The sequence below is a fragment of the Scyliorhinus torazame genome, chromosome 10, assembly GCF_047496885.1.
Source record: "Scyliorhinus torazame isolate Kashiwa2021f chromosome 10, sScyTor2.1, whole genome shotgun sequence".
NCBI classification, from domain to species: domain Eukaryota; kingdom Metazoa; phylum Chordata; class Chondrichthyes; order Carcharhiniformes; family Scyliorhinidae; genus Scyliorhinus; species Scyliorhinus torazame.
In genome coordinates, this window is record NC_092716.1 from 102,740,550 (window position 1) to 102,758,859 (window position 18,310).

The 18,310-nt window shown below is 48.3% G+C and overlaps 1 protein-coding gene across 3 annotated transcripts in view; it reads left to right on the forward strand.

The window, feature by feature from the left end:
- Positions 1 to 212: 212 nt before the first annotated feature.
- Positions 213 to 18,310, forward strand: part of ndrg4 (NDRG family member 4) — a 336,617-nt gene continuing 318,519 nt past the window's right edge. For 2 of the 3 annotated variants that reach the window (XM_072518536.1, XM_072518537.1), the window contains exon 1: positions 2,827 to 2,944. In XM_072518536.1, coding sequence (XP_072374637.1) covers positions 2,842 to 2,944 — 103 coding nt within the window. In that variant the 5' untranslated portion in view covers positions 2,827 to 2,841. Of the gene's footprint in view, positions 386 to 2,826; positions 2,945 to 18,310 lie in introns of those variants that run through there. The other variant, XM_072518539.1, reaches the window with a different exon arrangement.

The window sequence follows — 18,310 nt, forward strand, 5'->3', positions numbered from 1 at the left end:
TCTACTTTGTTATTTATTTCTGAGTACAGGCAACATATTAGCTCATTTCAAATCTGATGCCGCCCATTCCAGATTGACTGCCAGTCACGGTGTGTCTGAGTGGCAGTGAATGCTGTGCTGTAAGTGGGGATGCTGGCTGTTTATTGGAGATTGGGTCTGAGCATCACCGGAATGTGGCAGTGATGTTGGAGGGGTGGCTGTCTCCTTGCTTGTCCCTGTGTGTCCAGGGTCAGTGAGGCAGGACTGCCACTCCGGCGGGTGAGTAACCAGCCACCGACAACCTTTCCACTGAGCGACTCCGATAGCGGCCTCGGACACAGTCTCCGTCCCCACGCAGGTGTCCTGGAGCCGGGTCGAAGTGGGTGGAAATTCCTGCGGAATTAAGGTATTTATTCGCAGCAGCGTTGGGGTCCGTGCACCGATTCCGGCATCGTTCAGTCAACAGGAGCTGCTCATTCCTGCGGTCTCCTTGTTTAAATCGACAGTGGGTTGAGTTCAAGAGCCGGCAGATTTCAGTATTCAATAACTTGTTTGCTTCAGGTTTGAAGTGTTTCGGTATCTTGGTGATCTCGAGGTTCTAAAGTCTACTTTTGCTCATCGTTTTGGATCAATTTTCTAAGAATTAATAGAATTTAAGAAGTTCGAGTTAGCGGATATATGCGTTACTTTGTGTGTGTTTAGAAGATCTTTCAATGGTATTTCCTCAAGTGTGAGTGCAATAGAACTTCAGTCTGAGGAATGCGTCACGTCAGAAGAGCCTGGGTGGGACTGGCTGGGATTTTCCCCTGTACAAGCTGGGGGCATCTTGTGGCGGTTGATCGACAACAGGAAATATTTTTAAGAATAAAGTATATTTTTGAAATGTGTAAAAAGGGCATTGCATTTGACGTTACGAAGTGCAATACCGATCAGTTTCTTTCAATAAAGTGCTACTCGCCGAATATTCTCTGGTGCATAAAGTCTAGTGTTTCGCCCTGGTTCCAGTCCCTCGGGGTTACTATTGTAAGAGGATCTTGGGCAGCGGCCTTTACCCATTCAGCCTCGGTGCACCCTCTCAGACACACTCGTTTGCCAGCTCTTTCCACCCAAAGAACAGCAAGTTTCAAGTGGACCAGGGAGCATCTATCACTGGGTCGATGGCCCTCCAGCAGCAGTTGATGTTTATAATGGAGTGCATCTCTTGGGAGCAGTGCGTGAGGACTCTGCGCTCTGATACAGAGCTGCTTGGAATGAAATCAACGAACCTTAAAAAAAAGTTTATAAATGTTATTCCTTTCTCAGAGTTACAGTCATTGTACAGAGTGAACGGGGCAAGCCCCGAATCCATCTCCTTGCTTGGTCCAAAAAACAATTTAAATTGACTCCAATTCATGGTCCCTACAAGAGAGGCACTAGATCCAAGCTGACAAGAATAGACATCACATCTGATTTCGTGCTTGATCGTAGCCAAAAGGAATAGTTTTTTTTTGCAAAAGTATACTTTATTCATAAAATCACTGGAAGATAGAATTAATAATTGTAAAGTGCAATGATTTTCACACTTTATCTAGAGGTCTAGATGCACTATTTAGTACCTATAAAACTTCAATTTAGTAACTATAACATTTCAATCATTTCATCCGTTTCAATATTTTCATTACAGGGAGTACAACTCTTTTCCAACTATATACATCGTTAATATTGTATTCTGCGGTGCTTCATAGTTACATATAGTTAAGGTTAAGCATGCAATCCAAGGGGTTTTACACATTTACCAGCCCCTCGGTGAACATTAGCCAAAGGGCCTTACTCAGTGGCCTTTCCTCTTTGCACCTTGGTGATAATTCCCCAAGCTTAAATGCATCCTTTAGCATGTGGTCCTGACCTTGGAATATGCCAGTCTGCAGCAAATGATCAAGGACAATTCTTTGCACTGGAAGATCAACAATTTTCGGGCAGACAAAAGAGTATCTTTCGCCGAGTTGATGCTCCCTTTCCATTGCGGGCAAAAACCCGGTCAGCAGGTGTGCGGTATTCTTGGGGGTTGCAGTATGTGGTGCAGGTCTGGCCCATACTCCAGTGCTGCATCGCAGCAGTCAGCCGAGCCATCTTCGTGTTCACCTGGAGATCCAAGATGGATCATGTCCTAAGGGACAACATGCTCAAATCTCTGGATAAGGGAGGAAAAAATGCACCCAACCACCAACCTCCTGATGACAACCTTTTGTGTGCAGCTGCATCAAGCTGTGCAGATCCTTGGTATGCAAATACCAAGTCTCACTGCATACTGAAGTTCTACCTGTCCCTGTATTGCAGAGGATGGTTCTGGCCATGTTGCCACAGAATGCTCCCAAGTAGTAGGTCCCATGGAAAGATTTGTTCAGGGAAACACCTTTGATGACAAAGTGATCAATCAGTGGTCTGCACGTAACAACCTTGAGGCCCTGGGGGAAAAGGAGATTGTGGATCCTGTTGGATGGTTCCCATCATCAGTCATTTGGCAGAATGCCTCACCTAGAACTTTCATACAAGACTGAGGTTGGCTGGTGAGGAGGACACCCCCGTCATATCTTTCATGCATATCCAAAATCTCTGCGCCACTGCATGCTGCCCTTGAAGCAGCTGCAGGGAGTGGGGGGAAGAAACGGCCAAACGCCTCCTTGTGGGATGCGCCTTTGCAAACAGGATCTGGAGAGACATGCAGTGGTATTTGCCGAGGTTCATCCCGAGCAGCTCTGTGACACAGGACTCTGCTCTATGGGCTGTTCCTAGGCACGCACACCAAGACAAATATCAATTGCTGTTGGGAGGATCATCAATTTGGTGAAGGTGCTCTTTGGTTTGCCAAAAGGAATCATTTTAATGAAAATTTCCCACTTGCACAAAGAACAGGAGACAACTAGCCCTCGTGTAACTCCATCCCAGCAAGGAGTCAATCACCTTAAGGAGTGGGTGGGAGAAAGGGGTAAGGGTGACAATGTTAACAATTGTTTTTGAAACATGTTATTATCAGGACCTTATAATTCCATATTCATTGTTATTTTAAATTGTTACTGGAATTACTTTACAACAATTGGTGTTAATTTGAATACAATTTGCCCTGCTGTTAGATAGTAACTCTCTTGTGCTGGGTTACCTTCCATTTACAGCACACATCATTAGGAGCTGATAACTGAATTCTCATTTTGATTGTTACTCCAGCAGATGAAGGTAAATTATGCATGTAGAAGTGATGATAGAAATGCAGACACACTCCTCGCAATGCCATACTGTTCCTTTTGAGCTGGTGTGTGTGTGCACACATATAATAGTTGACATTAAGATACACATGGGCTGTCATTGAATCAGCTAGTCAGGACTAAAAGTAGGAGAGCTGAAATGCATCATGTGGGCAAACATGAGACCATTTAACCCTCTATTCTGTTTGCAAATTTTCAGGCAGGTAAAGTTGGAATTCATAAATGAGTGGCCTAATAGATGGGCGACGTTGTTATGATTATCTGCTATAATTTCCCTTTTATTGAAAAGTACGCATGATTTTTTTAAGTTCCTTTTTATATCTTGATACTGAAGCAACCTCGGGATCATCCTTCTGGATCATTTTTTAAAAAGCAACATGAACATGAAGAGGAGAGAATAGAGCAATGTCAGAATATTTTGGCTAAAGATTCTTCTCCAATGAGTGCTCGATGTCGAAGTACAGGCTGAGAAGTCTTTGCTTGGAGAGCGATGCTCTCCACAGGTCCAAAACAGAGATGGAAGTGAGTATGGAGAAGGATTCCTTTGAAGACTGATTGATGACAAATGTGAAGTGAGAAATGCAGCCAGAAAGGAAAGAGCAAGTGATGGCCTCAGCTCCAAAGTGACAGTGAATGAGGCAGTGAGGATCATGCAGCATGAGTAGCAAATGATTGTTACGGAAAGAAGAGACAGAAGACATGTTAGAAAGGAGAGAGATCAGAAAAGCAAATAACGCTGCTGTATTTCAGGTCATGTTAATTTATATCATGGCAAGAGCACAGAGAATGGAAGCAAGATGAAAGGAAAAAAGATACTAACGGCAGAATCTGAGTTTGCTAAGGCTTAAAATAATAACAGTTTTGCCTTGGGGTTTAGACGCAAAAGTCTATGTTCAAAATTTAAGTTATTGTCGGCAGGGTGGCACAGTGGTTAGCACTGCTGCCTCACGGTGCTGAGGACCCAGATTCAATCCCGGAGCCCGGTCACTGCACATTCTTCCCGTGTCTGCGTGGGTCTCACCCCCGCAACCCAAAAAAATGTGCAGGGTAGGTGAATTGGCTATGCTAAATTGCCCCTTAATTGGAAAAAAAGAATTTGGTACTCTGACTTTACAAATAAATAATTTAACTTGGTTAGAACACTGAGAATAGAGGGGCTCCACTAGAGGAAGTACATTTCTAATAATCTTTATTTGTGTCACAAGTAGGTTTACATTAATAATGCAATGAAGTTGCTGTGAAAATCCCCCAGTCGCCCATTCCGGCACCTGTTCAGGTACACAGAGGGAGAATTCAAAATGTCCAATTCACCTAACAGCACGTCACCCACAACCGGGTGGTATCCATCTGCGGGGCATCACGTGGCCCACCCAAAAGCAACGCTTACGGTAGCCCCTACTGGATGGGGGGCCGCAGAGCATACTGCAGAGTAGTGCTAGCCACCGGTACCCCTGCCGGCAGGGATGGATGCTGGGGCGAGAGGTCCCCATGGTGCCGAGCACCGACAGGGCCAGGGGTGTGGTGCAGAAGGCAGTGTGCCAGGGGGAATGACTGAGGGTGAGTGTGGGAATGGAGGAGGGAGAGGAGGGGAGCGGGGGACATGCAGGGGCTTCTGCGCAGACCGGGGCCACAATTTGACCTGGTTGGGCACATGCCTGCCTTTCATCCCCTGCAAACAATGAATTTCTGAAACCAACCAGGAATGGTTGCCATCATCCCAGAGGAACAGGAGGCAGTCGGTGAAGATAGAGAGCTGGCCGCCCAACAGGCCGAGGAGGAGGAGGTGGGAAAGAGGCATTAGGACTCGTGTACTGGCAATGCCGCTGACATTACAGGACCGACCGGGCCGGGCATGCCGTCGAAGACCCCTGCTGAGCAAGGGATCATACGACATATCTGCCGGATCATGGAGCACCTGGAACGGCAGGGGTATGGAGGAAGATATCTGCTTCCAGTGGCTGTCAAGGTGATGGTCGCCCTGAACCTTTTCACCGGAGGGTCCTTCCAGGCACCAAGTGGGGACCTGTCTGGGATCTCGCAGACGTCGGTGCATCCGTGCCGTCACAGAGGCCCTGTATGCCCGGTCGGCACAATATATCAAATGCAATGTGCACCAAGTCCACAAGGATACCTGGGCGGTGGGATTCACTGCCCCAGGTTCAAGCGGTGATCGGGATACATGTTCCCCCCTGCCCCCTCCCCCTACGAGCACCGACACACGTGCAGGTGGTCTTCACAAACCAAAAGGGGTTCCACTCCATGAATGTGCAGTTGGTATGTGACCGCGAGATTCACGTTTACCCAGTCAATGTGCACGACACTTTCATTCTGGCACAGGCGGCGGTTCCCAACACCTTCGGGGCGCAACCCTGGTGAGAGGTTAGCTCCTCGGAGGCAGAGGTCATCCGTTGTGGTCATGGCTGATGACACCTATCCGGGCCTCAGACCGATGCGGGGACCCGCAACAACGACGCCCATGCCATCCTAATCGACTCCAGGTTCGCCAACCATGGGGCCTAGCCAAAGGCGACACGAACATTCCATCCCGCACCAATCCCACTTCCCCACACCTGCAACCTCCCGTGATACCTACCTGCCTCACTAATGAGTGCTGGCACTGGGTTGGCAGTAACAGCAGGTCTGATCCATGGGATGGAAGATGATGATGACCCACTCCACGATGAGCTCTAGTGTTCCGCATCGTTTAACGTCTGACTCCTGCCCACGGTAGCTATTTGCACCATCCACCTGGGCGATCCCTGCATGCGAACTCGGCATTTCATCACACGGTCCACTAAACCCATGGGGTGCCGGAGGTGGGGACGGGGTGTGGGTGCAGGAAGGAGGGGGCGGGGGGGGGGGGGGGGGGCTGGAGAGCGATGGGGGTGGAGCTGGGTATTAGGGCAGTAAGCGGAGGCGGACCTGGGGACCCTGGCTTGTACCCACTTTAAAGGCTGCACATCTGCGCCCCTCTCCCCCAGTGTCCCCTCTGCAGCCAGCCCAGCCCAGCCATCCCTCATACACCCTTCTGACAGAGCACTGAGGCAGGTTAGAACGATTGTGAACAGATGTTTATTGTGAACAGGTGAACATATATGTACAGGTTTGTGCCCTAGCCCCTAACGCTATCCTGTGTGCTGCACCCATGCCAACCTAACTGATGTCTAAGTTTCTGGTCTTATGGACCCTAACGCAATGTCTAGGTGGATACCCAGGCAGTGCATCAGAGGTGGAGGCTGCCTACTGAAATTCCCATCCTGTTACCTGGTCCCCTTGGCAGTTGTCCCTTGGAGTGACCAGGCCTGGATGGGCCCATCAGTCTCTGGGGTGTCACAGGCGGCGTGGTGCCACCCTTTTCTGCCTGCTGCTCATCGATGGGACAAGAGGGGGACATCGCCTCCTCCCTCGGGGTGCCTGATGGCCCCTGGGCTGCTCCCTGTGATGGGGGTGAAGCCAGAGTGAGCTCCCGATTCTCCCCCACCACCTCGCGTTGCCAGTCCAGGAGGCCCGCTCTTGTCTCAACCAGGGTCTCATTGGCTGCAGATGGAGCATAGGGACTGTGCCACATCCCTCTTTGGAGCCAGTCAATGCTGTTGACGGCCGCAACCATGACCTGTTGTGAATGGGCCAAGCTCTGGAGCGCCGCTGCAATGTCCAGGTAGCCCTGGTCCATAGCTGCCTCTGATAGGGCCGTCTTGTCCTGTGCCTCAGCCACCGCCCACGCAATGTCCAGGCCTTGGACACCCTGACCCATGGCTGATATTTCCGCTCCCCCAAGGCCTCCATCGTGGACACCACCCAAACAGTGATGGCCTGGGAGACACACATGGTCCTCCCACTGCAACAACCCTCCATCTAGTCTCTGGCTCTGTGTCTGCATCTCGCGCATCGATGGCACCACCGTTTCCAGAAGCCCGAGACCCACCTGGAAGGTAGCTAGTGCCTGGGGTCGGCCCACCCTTCGACTGTCTGCCCCATCGGGTGTTCCTACCTCCACCTGATGTACCGCTGCATATGTGTGGTATAGTGCCCCAGGAGCCTCTGCACTAACTTGCCCAATCGAGGTGAGCGTCTCTGGGATGGTGGAGGGTGTTGTCTCTGGAATGGTGGAGGGTGTTGGTGACAGCTGTTACAGAAAGTTGGTGTCAAATACACCACAAGCCCAGTGGTGGTGGCAACATTAAAAATTTGGGGGCAGTGGAGACGGCATAGGGGAAGGACGGGAGCCTCGGTGCGGTCCCCGATAAGAAATAACCATAGGTTTGTCCCGGGGAGAATGGATGGGGGATTTGGAGCATGGCAAAGAGCTGGGGTAGTGCAACTGAGGGATCTGTTCGTAGATGGGACGTTTGCGAGTCTGGGAGCGCTGACGGAAAAATATGGGTTGCCCCAAGGGAATGCATTTCGGTATATGCAACTAAGGGCTTTTGCGAGGGAACAGGTGAGGGAATTCCCGCAGCTCCCTACGCAGGAGATGCAGGATAGAGTGATCTCAGAGACATGGGTGGGGGATGGTAGGGTGTCGGACATATACAGGGAAATGAGGGACGAGGGGGAGATCATGGTAGATGAGCTGAAAGGGAAATGGGAAAAAGAGCTGGGGGAAGAGATTGAGGAGGGGCTGTGGGCTGATGCCCTACGTAGGGTAAACTCGTCGTCCTCGTGTGCCAGGCTAAGCCTGATACAATTCAAGGTTCTACACAGGGCGCATATGACTGGAGCACGGCTCAGTAAATTTTTTGGGGTAGAGGATAGGTGTGGGAGATGCTCGAGAAGCCCAGCGAACCACACCCACATGTTTTGGTAATGCACGGCACTACAGGGGTTCTGGGTGGGGGTGGCGAAGGTGCTTTCGAAGGTGGTGGGGGTCCGGGTCGAGCCAAGCTGAGGGTTGGCTATATTCGGGGTTGCAGAAGAGCCGGGAGTGCAGGAGGCGAAAGAGGCTGATGTTTTGGCCTTTGCGTCCCTAGTAGCCCGGCGAAGGATATTGCTTATGTGGAAGGAAGCCAAACCCCCGGGCGTGGAGACCTGGATAAACGACATGGCAGGGTTTATAAAACTGGAACGGATAAAGTTCGCATTGAGGGGTTCAGCTCAACGGTTCACCAGGCGGTGGCAACCATTCATTGACTACCTCACAGAACGATAGAGGGAATGGGAAGGCAACAGCAGCAACCGGGGGGGGGGGGGAGGGGGAGGACTCGGGCGGGTTCTCAGGGATGTCTCTGTATATGTATAGATACTTGTACTAGGTAATGTATATTGGATTGTTGGATTGTATTTTTGGAGAGAAATTATTTTTGATAAGGCAGTTGCCATTTAGTTTTTGTTTATATATTATTTATTTATTTGTTAAAAACTGGCCACTGTTATTTATATTGCTTTACTGTTGTTAAAAAGGAAAAACTTTGTACTGTTACGTTTGGCCAAAAAATTTGAATAAAATATATTCTAAAAAAAAGAAAGTTGGTGTCGTCCCTGGACTGGCGTTTAGGGGCTCACGTCACTGTCCGGTGTTGCCTCAACACTCAACATCTTCTGGGGTTGTGGCCGTGGGTGAGGGACACCAGAAGGGAGCACCTCATCGGCAGGTGATCCTCCAAGACACAAGACATGACACATGGTTGGATCGGGGGTCGGAAGGCGGGGTGGTGTGTGGGTTGTACCATGTGTACCTTAGGGACACTGCAACTCAGTGGAGGCTCACTTGGTTCCCCACTGCCGACATCTGCTGCGGCGACTGCACTCTCCCCATGCCCAGCAACCAGATCCAGTGCCCGCAGCTCCGCAACGGTGAGGGGGCTGCAGGTCCGGCACCCCCTCCAATCTTCTCTCTCTCTCTGCATTTGTGCCACCTTCTCCTGGGGGTGGGAGGAGACAGTAAATGCACAGTCCTAGACAGTCGGACGCGGGCAGCACATGGGGTGAGCAGCTGGTGGACCTTGTGAACAGGGCACATGGCCATGGCGGGAGGTGTAGGTTCTGGCATATAGTGCAGAGTGAGGCACAAGCAGACTGCCGGCATGTGTGGTTCAGTCCAGTCTCCCGCTGGGTTTGGGGGGGGGGGGTTATGAGTGTGTGGGATGGGCATTGGAACCAGGGTCATGGCGCTAGCTACTCATCCTGGTCGCCCTGATGTTGCGCAACATTTTCCGGCACTGCTGGACGGTCCTGGTGGTGGTGCCCACTGTGCTCCAGCCTCTGCCACCTGCACCCAGGCCCAGTTTGCGGTGGCGGGTGGCAGCCTCCCTCCCACCCCGGAGTACAGGGTACCCCGCCTTTCCTCCACAGTCGTCCAGCGGAGTCTCAAGTTCCACATCTGTGAACCCGGGCCCTGTTCTTCGGGTTGCCATCTTGTTAGCTGGAATGAGTATGTGTGTGTGTGTGTTGGGGGGGGGGATGCTAGTATGGAGCTGCAGCTTGTCAGCCTCTCAAGTGCCATTCCAGCCCCTGGCAAATTGGACACCATTTTTCATTGGAATTGCGCTAGTTCCACATGGCACTAGTGCCGGTGCTAGCCCATAACGGATCCTGAATTCCTCCAGGTCTGGCGCCGCTTCCATGGCTGTAGAACACTAGCGATTCAGTCCCAGCATCAGCACTTAATGTCTGAAACGGAAAATCTGGACCATTGTTATTCATCTCAACTACTCCATGGTAATGTGTTCTATGTTCTAAATACTCACCAGGTTAATAAGTTTCCAGAATTCATTATTGGATTTATTAATGCCTATCTTATATTTATGGACTTCTTTTGGATTCTTCTCTATCACTCAAGCTCCTTCAACATTTTAAAGACCTTTTATTAGGTCACCTCTCAGCCTTCTCTTTTCTGAAGAGCTCCAGCCTGTTCAGTTTATCACCCATTAGAAAGAAATGGGACAATAAATTATATTACCCTGAATTTCTAGCAGATGTTTTCACAAAGAAAATCTTTGACTAAAGGAGTTGGTCGGCACTATTAGATTGTGCGAATTACACCTAGTGTCTTGAAAGGCGTCATCGAAAATTCAAACCATGAGACTGTAGATGTGTTTCTAGCAGCTGCCTGAAGAAACAACCACTTCATTTGATCACAACCCAGAGAAGCATCCAGAGGTTAATTATAAATGCAAAGGGAAGTAAATCAATGATTCCACCTCTCGTGTAATGAATTTCATAGGATCATCAAAAAATACAACACAGGAGACCATATGACCCATCATACCTGTGTCAGCTCTGAAAGGGCTATCCAATTATTTCCACCGCCCTCACTTTCCTCACAGCCCTGCTCGCACTAAAAGGCCAGAGAACTGTTGTATGAAATCATGCTGTTTGTTACTGCAGGGTAAGATTACTGATTGTGTAATTCTGTGAATTAGTTATTTGTTCAAGAGAACAAGAATTCCTCATTGGACTATGATGTTTCTGTTTTATTTTGCAGGTTAAGGGATACGTACTATATAACTTTACATGGTTCCTGTTTATTCAAGCTAAGAGTTAGCAATTAATTGTCGAGTAGTTTGTTCAGTCATATGAAGATTGTTCACCGAATTATTGAGCAGAGTAATGTTACACTCATAGACAATTTATTAAACAAAAGATGGGTTGCTAAATTTGAAGCTAATACAAATCTGTGCACAGGGACAGGTAGTATTGAGGAAGCAGGGGGCTGCAGGAGGACTTGGATAAGTTAGGAGAGTGGGCAAAGAAGTGGCAGATGGAATACACTAGGGCAAAGAAGTGGCAGGTGGAATACAATGTGGAAAAGTGTGAGGTATGCACTTTGGTCAGACGAATGGAGGCATAGCCTATTGGAAATCAGAAGCACAATGGGACTTAGGAGTCCTAATTCAAGATTCTCTTGGGGTTAATGTGCAGGTTCAGTCGGCAGTTAGGAAGGCAAATGCAATGTAAGTATTCATGTTGAGAGGGCTCGAATATAGGAGTAGGGATGTACTTCTGAGGCTGTTTAAGGCTTTGATGTGAGCGGTTTTGGGCCCCGTATGAGCTGGTCTTGCAAACGGTCCAGAGGTGGTTCACAAGAATGATCCCTGGAATGAAGTGCTTGTCATATGAGGAGCGGTTGAGGACTCGTTGGTGTTTAGAAGGATGAGGAGGGATCTTATTGAAATTACAGGATACTGAGAGACTGAGATAGTGGACATGGAGAGGATGTTTCCACTAGTAGGAAAAAATAGAACCTGAGGGCACAGCCTCCGACTGAAGGGATGATCCTTAAAACTGAGATGAGGAGGAATTTCTTCAGCCAGAGGGTGGTGAATCTGTGGAACTCTTTGCCGCAGAAGGCTGTGGAGGCCAATTCACTGAGTGTCTTTAAGACAGAGATAGATAGGTTATTGATTAATAAGGGGATCAGGGGTTATGGGGAGCAGGCAGGAGAATGGGGATGAGAAACATATCAGCCATGATTGAATGGCAAAGCAGACCCGATGGGCCAAATGGCCTAATTCTGCCCCTATGTCTTATAGTCTTATAGGTTATGCACTAGCATTTTGCCGCTGTTTACTCAGATGTGTAAAGGTCATTGTGTAACTGTATGAAGTTCTTTATTCAGCACAGAAACTTAAACTTTATGGCATTACTAATTATTCAGCAGGATAAGATTTATTTATTGTATATCTCTGTAGAGATTTTGTTTAACTAGCAGGGACTTGCTGTGTAGCCATTGAGAGTTGTGCAGAAGTGTTCTGGGATAATTGTCGAATTGACATATTCACCTGGCCATGCTTATACCCTGTTCAATTGCAGAGAGTCATTATAAAAACAAGAACAGTGGTGGGCAACCTGCAGCCCATTGGGGTTCTGACTGCGGCTGCAAGACATTTTGTTGAGCAAGTGTGAGTAGGGTTGAGTGGAGTCGTAGAGATAAAAGAATGTGAGAAAGAGCGATTATGAAAGTGGGGCTTGGAGGATGAAGAAACGCGAGAAAGAGCAGAACCAGGGAGATTAAAGGGTGCAGGATAGACAGAGACTAACCCCAAGAGCAGTGCTGGGAAATACAAGGGTGCAGAAAAAGTGCAAGACCGAGAGCGGAGCAATTAGTTGATGAGTGACTCTCTGCAATTGAACAGGGTACAGTTGGTGAGTGTTTTATTTTTAAATACTTTTATAATTTATTGGTGACTTGTTATAACCTGCCCGGAACCTATTGGCTGGGGACAATTGGTTACTCCATGCTAGTAACTCCCCCAAGAAGAGAGGGTTGGGGCAATCATTAGCAGTACAACTGACCAGTGTGGTACCGGCTAGAGAGGGAACCAGTAGTGAATTACTGACCCTGTGTACATACTCTTGTAAACTTTCTGCTTGATTCTGCAAACTCATGCTGGATTCTTTCTGGCTCTCACTAAACCTGCGACGAGGGTTAAAATTGGATAGCTGTCTACGCTGCTGAAGCCACCTCCTTGAACTTTTTGTTGGATACGGGTTAGAAGTTTTTTTCTGTTGCACCATGCCTCTTTACAGACATTTGGATGTCTTCTATGCTGTGCTGGAGAGTTGGAACCAGTACGCACAAAGCATGTATTGCTACTTCCGGACGAATAACATAATTGAAAACGAAAGCCAGGTGGTGAAAGTTTGGAGGCTGTGCTTAAACATTTCTCAGAGGTTGGAGTCCTTTTATGTCGCATGAAGTGTATCTTTCAGGCAAAGGAAATGACCTACATTGTCTATCGGGTGGACAACGAAGGTTTGCACCCCATCGTGGGGAAGGTGCATGCAATCCAACAGGCCCCCACCCCGACAGACGCTTCGGGCCTTTTCTCGGCCTCGTAAATTACTATGGGAAGTTTCTCCCCAATCTGGCAACCACGCTGGCCCGATTTCCACCTTCTGTTGAAGAAGAATCAAATCTGGGTTTGGGGTCGGCCGTAAGAAACTGCTTTTCAGCAAGTAAAGCAGCAGTTGTCGTCGTCCGGGTTACTAACCCACTATGGTCCTGAAAAGCCTTTGCTCGTTATGTGTGATGCCTCCCCATATGCTATCAGGGCCGTCCTATCCCACAAGATAGAGAACAGAGGGGAACGGACGATAGCTTTTGCCTCCCGAACATTGACTGCAGCGGAAAGGAAGTACGCGCAGATTGAAAAGGAGGGCCTGGCAGTGGTCTTTTCAGTGAAATGCTTCCATCAATATGTTTATAGCTGCCACTTCACTATTGTGACCGATCATAAGCCTCTGCTTGGGCCTTTTAGAGAAGATAAGCCAATTCTGCCCATTGCTTCCGTGCAGATCCAGCGCTGGGCTTTGCTGATCGCTGCCTACAGGTATTCTTTGGAGCATAAGCCAGGGACGCAAATTGTGAATGCCGATGCTTTGAGTCGGTTGCCTTTGTCAATCGGCCCCTTGTCGACCCCCACGTCGGGCATGCCTCCAAGGGGGTGCCCTCCGTTTGATAGACCACGGACTTGCAGCATATTACGGCGTTCTCAGAAACGCTGTTCACCTTACCGCCCAGTCCGGCGACTCCTGCGCATGACGCCTAGCCTGATGTCCGAGTTCAGAACCCTCCTTCGCCGGGTTCTTTGGCGGATGCTTCGGCCTTTCGGAGAAGGGATGTTATAGCCTTCCCGGATCCTCCTGGCTGGGGACAATTGGTTACCTCATGTTACTTGAGGAATATGGGCTCTCCCAATGAGAGGGGTGTGGGGCAATCATTAGCAGTGCAGTTGTATAAGTAGAGCTGGCCAGTGTGGTAATGGCTAGAGAAAATCAGTAGTGAACTACTGGCCCTGTGTACATATTCTTTCTAACCAAAGTTACTTTCTGCTTGACTCTGCAAACACGTGCTGGATTCTTCCCGGCCCTCAAAATAACTAAGGTTTTCTTCATAATAAAGTTTTCATGACAGCATTCGTAAAGCTTATTGGGAGCAGTAGGGTTTATTGATAAAGATAAATATAATAAATACCTGTAGCACATATGTGTAATTAAGAAATGTATAACCTTTAGTTGTAGCTGCTATAAATTGTAATATATGTAAGGTAAGCATAAATAATTATTTTGTTCCCATTTGAAGTTGATTACAGTTCTATTCATATATGAATGATTAAGCATTTTCTGTAACTCATTATGAAATATTTGGTATCTATTTAATCTTTTTCATGGGGTCATGGTTCGTGCCTATGCCCAATTTCAACCTTGTAGTCCTAGCCCACTGAGATGGAGGGCCACTCATGCGGCCCACTCCTTGCCCAGGTTGCTCATCACTGATATATGCTACCTCTGAACATCCCCTTCATTTCCATAACTCAAAAGTCCTAGACCTAGAGACTGGAGGGTGCAGGGAGGTAATATCATCCAAGAAGTCTTCAACAATCTGGGTGGTTCGTCCAACTGTGCATATTCAATATCATTATGGCAAGAGTATGGCGGCCCAGTAGTACAGTAGTTAGCACTGTTGCTTCATAGCATCAGCGTTGCAGGTTCGATTCCCGCTTGGGTCACTGTCTGTGCTGAGTCTGCACATTCTTGCTGTGTCTGCGTGGGTTTCCTCCGTGTGCTCCAGTTTCCTCCCACAAGATCCAAAAGACGTGCTGTTAGGTGAATTGGACATTCTGAATTCTCCCTCTGTGTACCCAAGCAGGCACCAGAATGTGGCGACTAGGGGATTTTCACAGTAACTTTATTGCAGTGTTAATGTAAGCCTACTTGTTACAATAATAAAGATTATGATTAGATTTGGCAGAATTGTTTCTTCAAGTGTATTAACAGCGTTACATCGGATCAGTTATTGCACTTTTCTTGGCTGCCATTTGAATGGGTTCACTCTTAATCATGTCATAGGTCTCAATAATTTAGCTTGGTTCCATCTGAACATTATACTGACTACAGAGTTGGAGTTGCTGGTCAATGAGATATTCAACCACCGACGTTGGCACGCCTCACTGATCCATTGCATCGTGTCACTACTGCCATTGTTCTGAAACCGGTCACTGGGAGATGTGAGTGAGCTGCGGAAGTGACTTTCGATTTGGCTTTTTTTTCCTCCTTGTAGCATGCAATCAGTGCCGCCAGTTGTAGCCCAAGGCCAGAAACTCTGTGGGGCAACTGTAGCCTGGAGTACCATATGTCCTGGTTAAAATATTACTGCTGGGGAGAGGGCAGGTTGAAATGAAAATCAGTGAACCTTTTGTTCTCGTGGCAAGTGAAATCTTAAGTGTGTAGATCCAAAGGTATACAAGAAAAAGAAAGAAGTTGCATTTATACCAGTATGTTCCAAAGCGGTTTACAACCAATGAAGTGCATTTTAAAGTGTTGTCACTAATGTAATGTAGGAATGTGGGAGCCAAATTTCTGCACAACAAGGTTCCATAAACAGCAACGTGATAATCATCAGATAATCTGCCTTCGATTAAAAGCAGAAAATGCTGGAAATACTCTGCCATTCGGGCACGGTGGCAGTGATTGGTACTGCTGCCTCACAGTGCCAGGCACCCGGGTTCAATTCCGGCCTTAGGTAACTGTCTGTGTAGAGTTTACATTTTCTTCCCGTGTCTGCGGGGTTTCCTCCGGGTGCTCCGGTTTCCTCCCACGGTCCAAAGATGTGCAGGTTAGGTGGATTGGCCATGCTAAAATTGCCCCTTAGTGTGCAGGGATTAGGTGGGTTTATGGGGACAGGGCAGGGCAATGGGGCTAGGTAGAGTGTTCTTTCGGAGGGTTGGTGCAGACTAGATGGGCTGATTGGCCTCCCTCTGCACTGCAGAGATTCTATTCTATGATTCTGCCAACATCTTGAAGAGAGAAACAGAGTTAACATTTCAGTGACCTTTCATCAAAGTGTAAGTCCTGATGGAGAAGGCTACTTGAAGTCAAACCAGTGCAAAACATTCCATTCTTATACTGAGGGAAGTCTCACTGTAGAGGCTCAGGTTTTTAAGAAGCAGTGATGGATGTGAAACGTTAAGTCTGCTTCTCTTTCACAGATGCCGTCAGATCTAAGTATTTCCAGCATTTGTGTTTTTATTTAAGATTACCAGCGTTTGTAGTGCTATGCTTTGGTAAATCGGTTTTAGATGTCGATATTAGAATGTAAATTGACCAAAACATTGGAGAGAACGCTGCTGAGTTTGTTCTTAATAGTGCCGCCGCCCATCTGAGGCAGAAGATGGTCTCCGTTCAACATCTATCTATAGGGGCTGGTTTAGCACAGTGGAATAAACAGCTGGCTTGTAATGCAGAACAATGCCAGCAGCGCGGGTTCAATTCCCGTATCAGCCTCCCTGAACAGGTGCCGGAATGTGGTGACTAGGGGCTTTTCACAGTAACTTCATTGAAGTCTACTTGTGACAATAAGCAATTATTATTATTATCTGGAAGATAGTCTCAGGCTCAGTGTTGATGTTGGGGCAGAATTCCTAGACTTCTACAACAGCAAAACTGGTGCTGCACCTGGACTGATTCAACGACCATTGAGAGGCTAGCACCGGTGTCACATGGAACGCAATCGATTCCAGTGAAAAACGGTGCTGGATTCGCCGGATTCGCGATTGACGCTCAGGAGGCTGACAATCTTCAGCCGCATATACACATTTCACTCCCCACACACACCATCCCAGCCAACAAGATGGCAGCAAGGCGAGCTACCCTGAGATTCACGGAAGTCAAGCTTGAGACGCTGCTGGATGCCGTGGAAGAAAGGCGGGCGACCCTGTACCCTGGCCTGGGAAGGAGGCTGCCAGCCGTTGCCGTTTGCCCTGCCTGGGCGCAGGTAGCAGAGGCGGACAGTGCCAGAGCAACACTGTCCCAACCAGCCAGCAGTGCTAGACAAAAAACACACAACCTCCTCAGGGCAGCCAGGGTGAGTAGGCAGCACTGTGCACCTGGCACCAATCCCCATCCCACACACCCGTAACCCGCCATAAGACCATAAGACACAGAAGCAGAATTAGGCAACTCGGCCCATCGAGTCTGTTCCGCCATTCAATCACGGCTGATATTTTTCGCAAACCTCATTCTCCTGCCTTCTCCCCATAACCCCTGATCCCCTTATTAAGCAAGAACCTATCTATCTCTGTCTTAAAGACACTCAGTGATTTGGCCTCCACAGCATTCGATGGCAAAGTGTTCCACAGATACACCACCCTGTGGCTAAAGAAATTCCTCCTCATCTCTGTTTTAATCCCTTTAGTCTGAGATTGTGTCCTCTGCTTCTAGTTTTTCCTACAAGTGTAAACATCCTCTCCACGTCCGCTCTATCCAGGCCTCGTAGTATCCTGTAAGTTTCAATAAGATCCCCCCTCATCCTTCTAAACTCCAATGAGTACAGACCCTGAATCCTCAACCGTTCCTCATAAGACAAGCAGTTCATTCCAGGGATTATCCAGGGAACCTCCTCTGGGCCCTTTCCAAGGCCAGCACATCTTTCCTTAGATGCGCGGCCGACAACTGCTCACAATACTCCAAATGGGGTCTGGCCAGAGCATTATACAGCCTCAGAAGTATATCCCTGGTCTTGTATTCTAGCCCTCTTAACATGAATGCTAACATTGCAGAGGCCTTTCTAACTGCCGACTGAACCTGCACGTTAACCTTAAGAGAATCATGAACAAGGACTCCCAAGTCCCTTTGTGCTTCTGATTTCCTAAGCATTTCCCCATTTAGAAAATAGTCTATGCCTAAATTCCTCCTTCCAAAATGCATACTTTTCCACATTGTATTTCATCTGCCACTTCATTGCCCACTCTACTGGCCTGTCCAAATCCTCCTGCAGCCCCCTTGCTTCCTCAATACTACCTGTCCCTCTACAGATCTTTGTATCACATGCAAACGTAGCAACAGTGCCTTCAGTTCCTTCTTCCAGAACATTAATGTATATTGTGAAAAGTTGTGGTCCCAACACAGACCCCTGAGGCACACCACTAGTCACCGGCTGCCATCCTAAAAAAGACCCCTTTATCCCCACTCTCTGCCTTCTGCCAGTCAACCTCCATCCAGCAGCACGGTAGCATTGTGGATAGCACAATTGCTTCACAGCTCCAGGGTCCCAGGTTCAATTCCGGCTTGGGTCACTGTCTGTGCGGAGTCTGCACATTCTCCCCGTGTGTGCGTGGGTTTCCTCCGGGTGCTCCGGTTTCTTTCCACAGTCC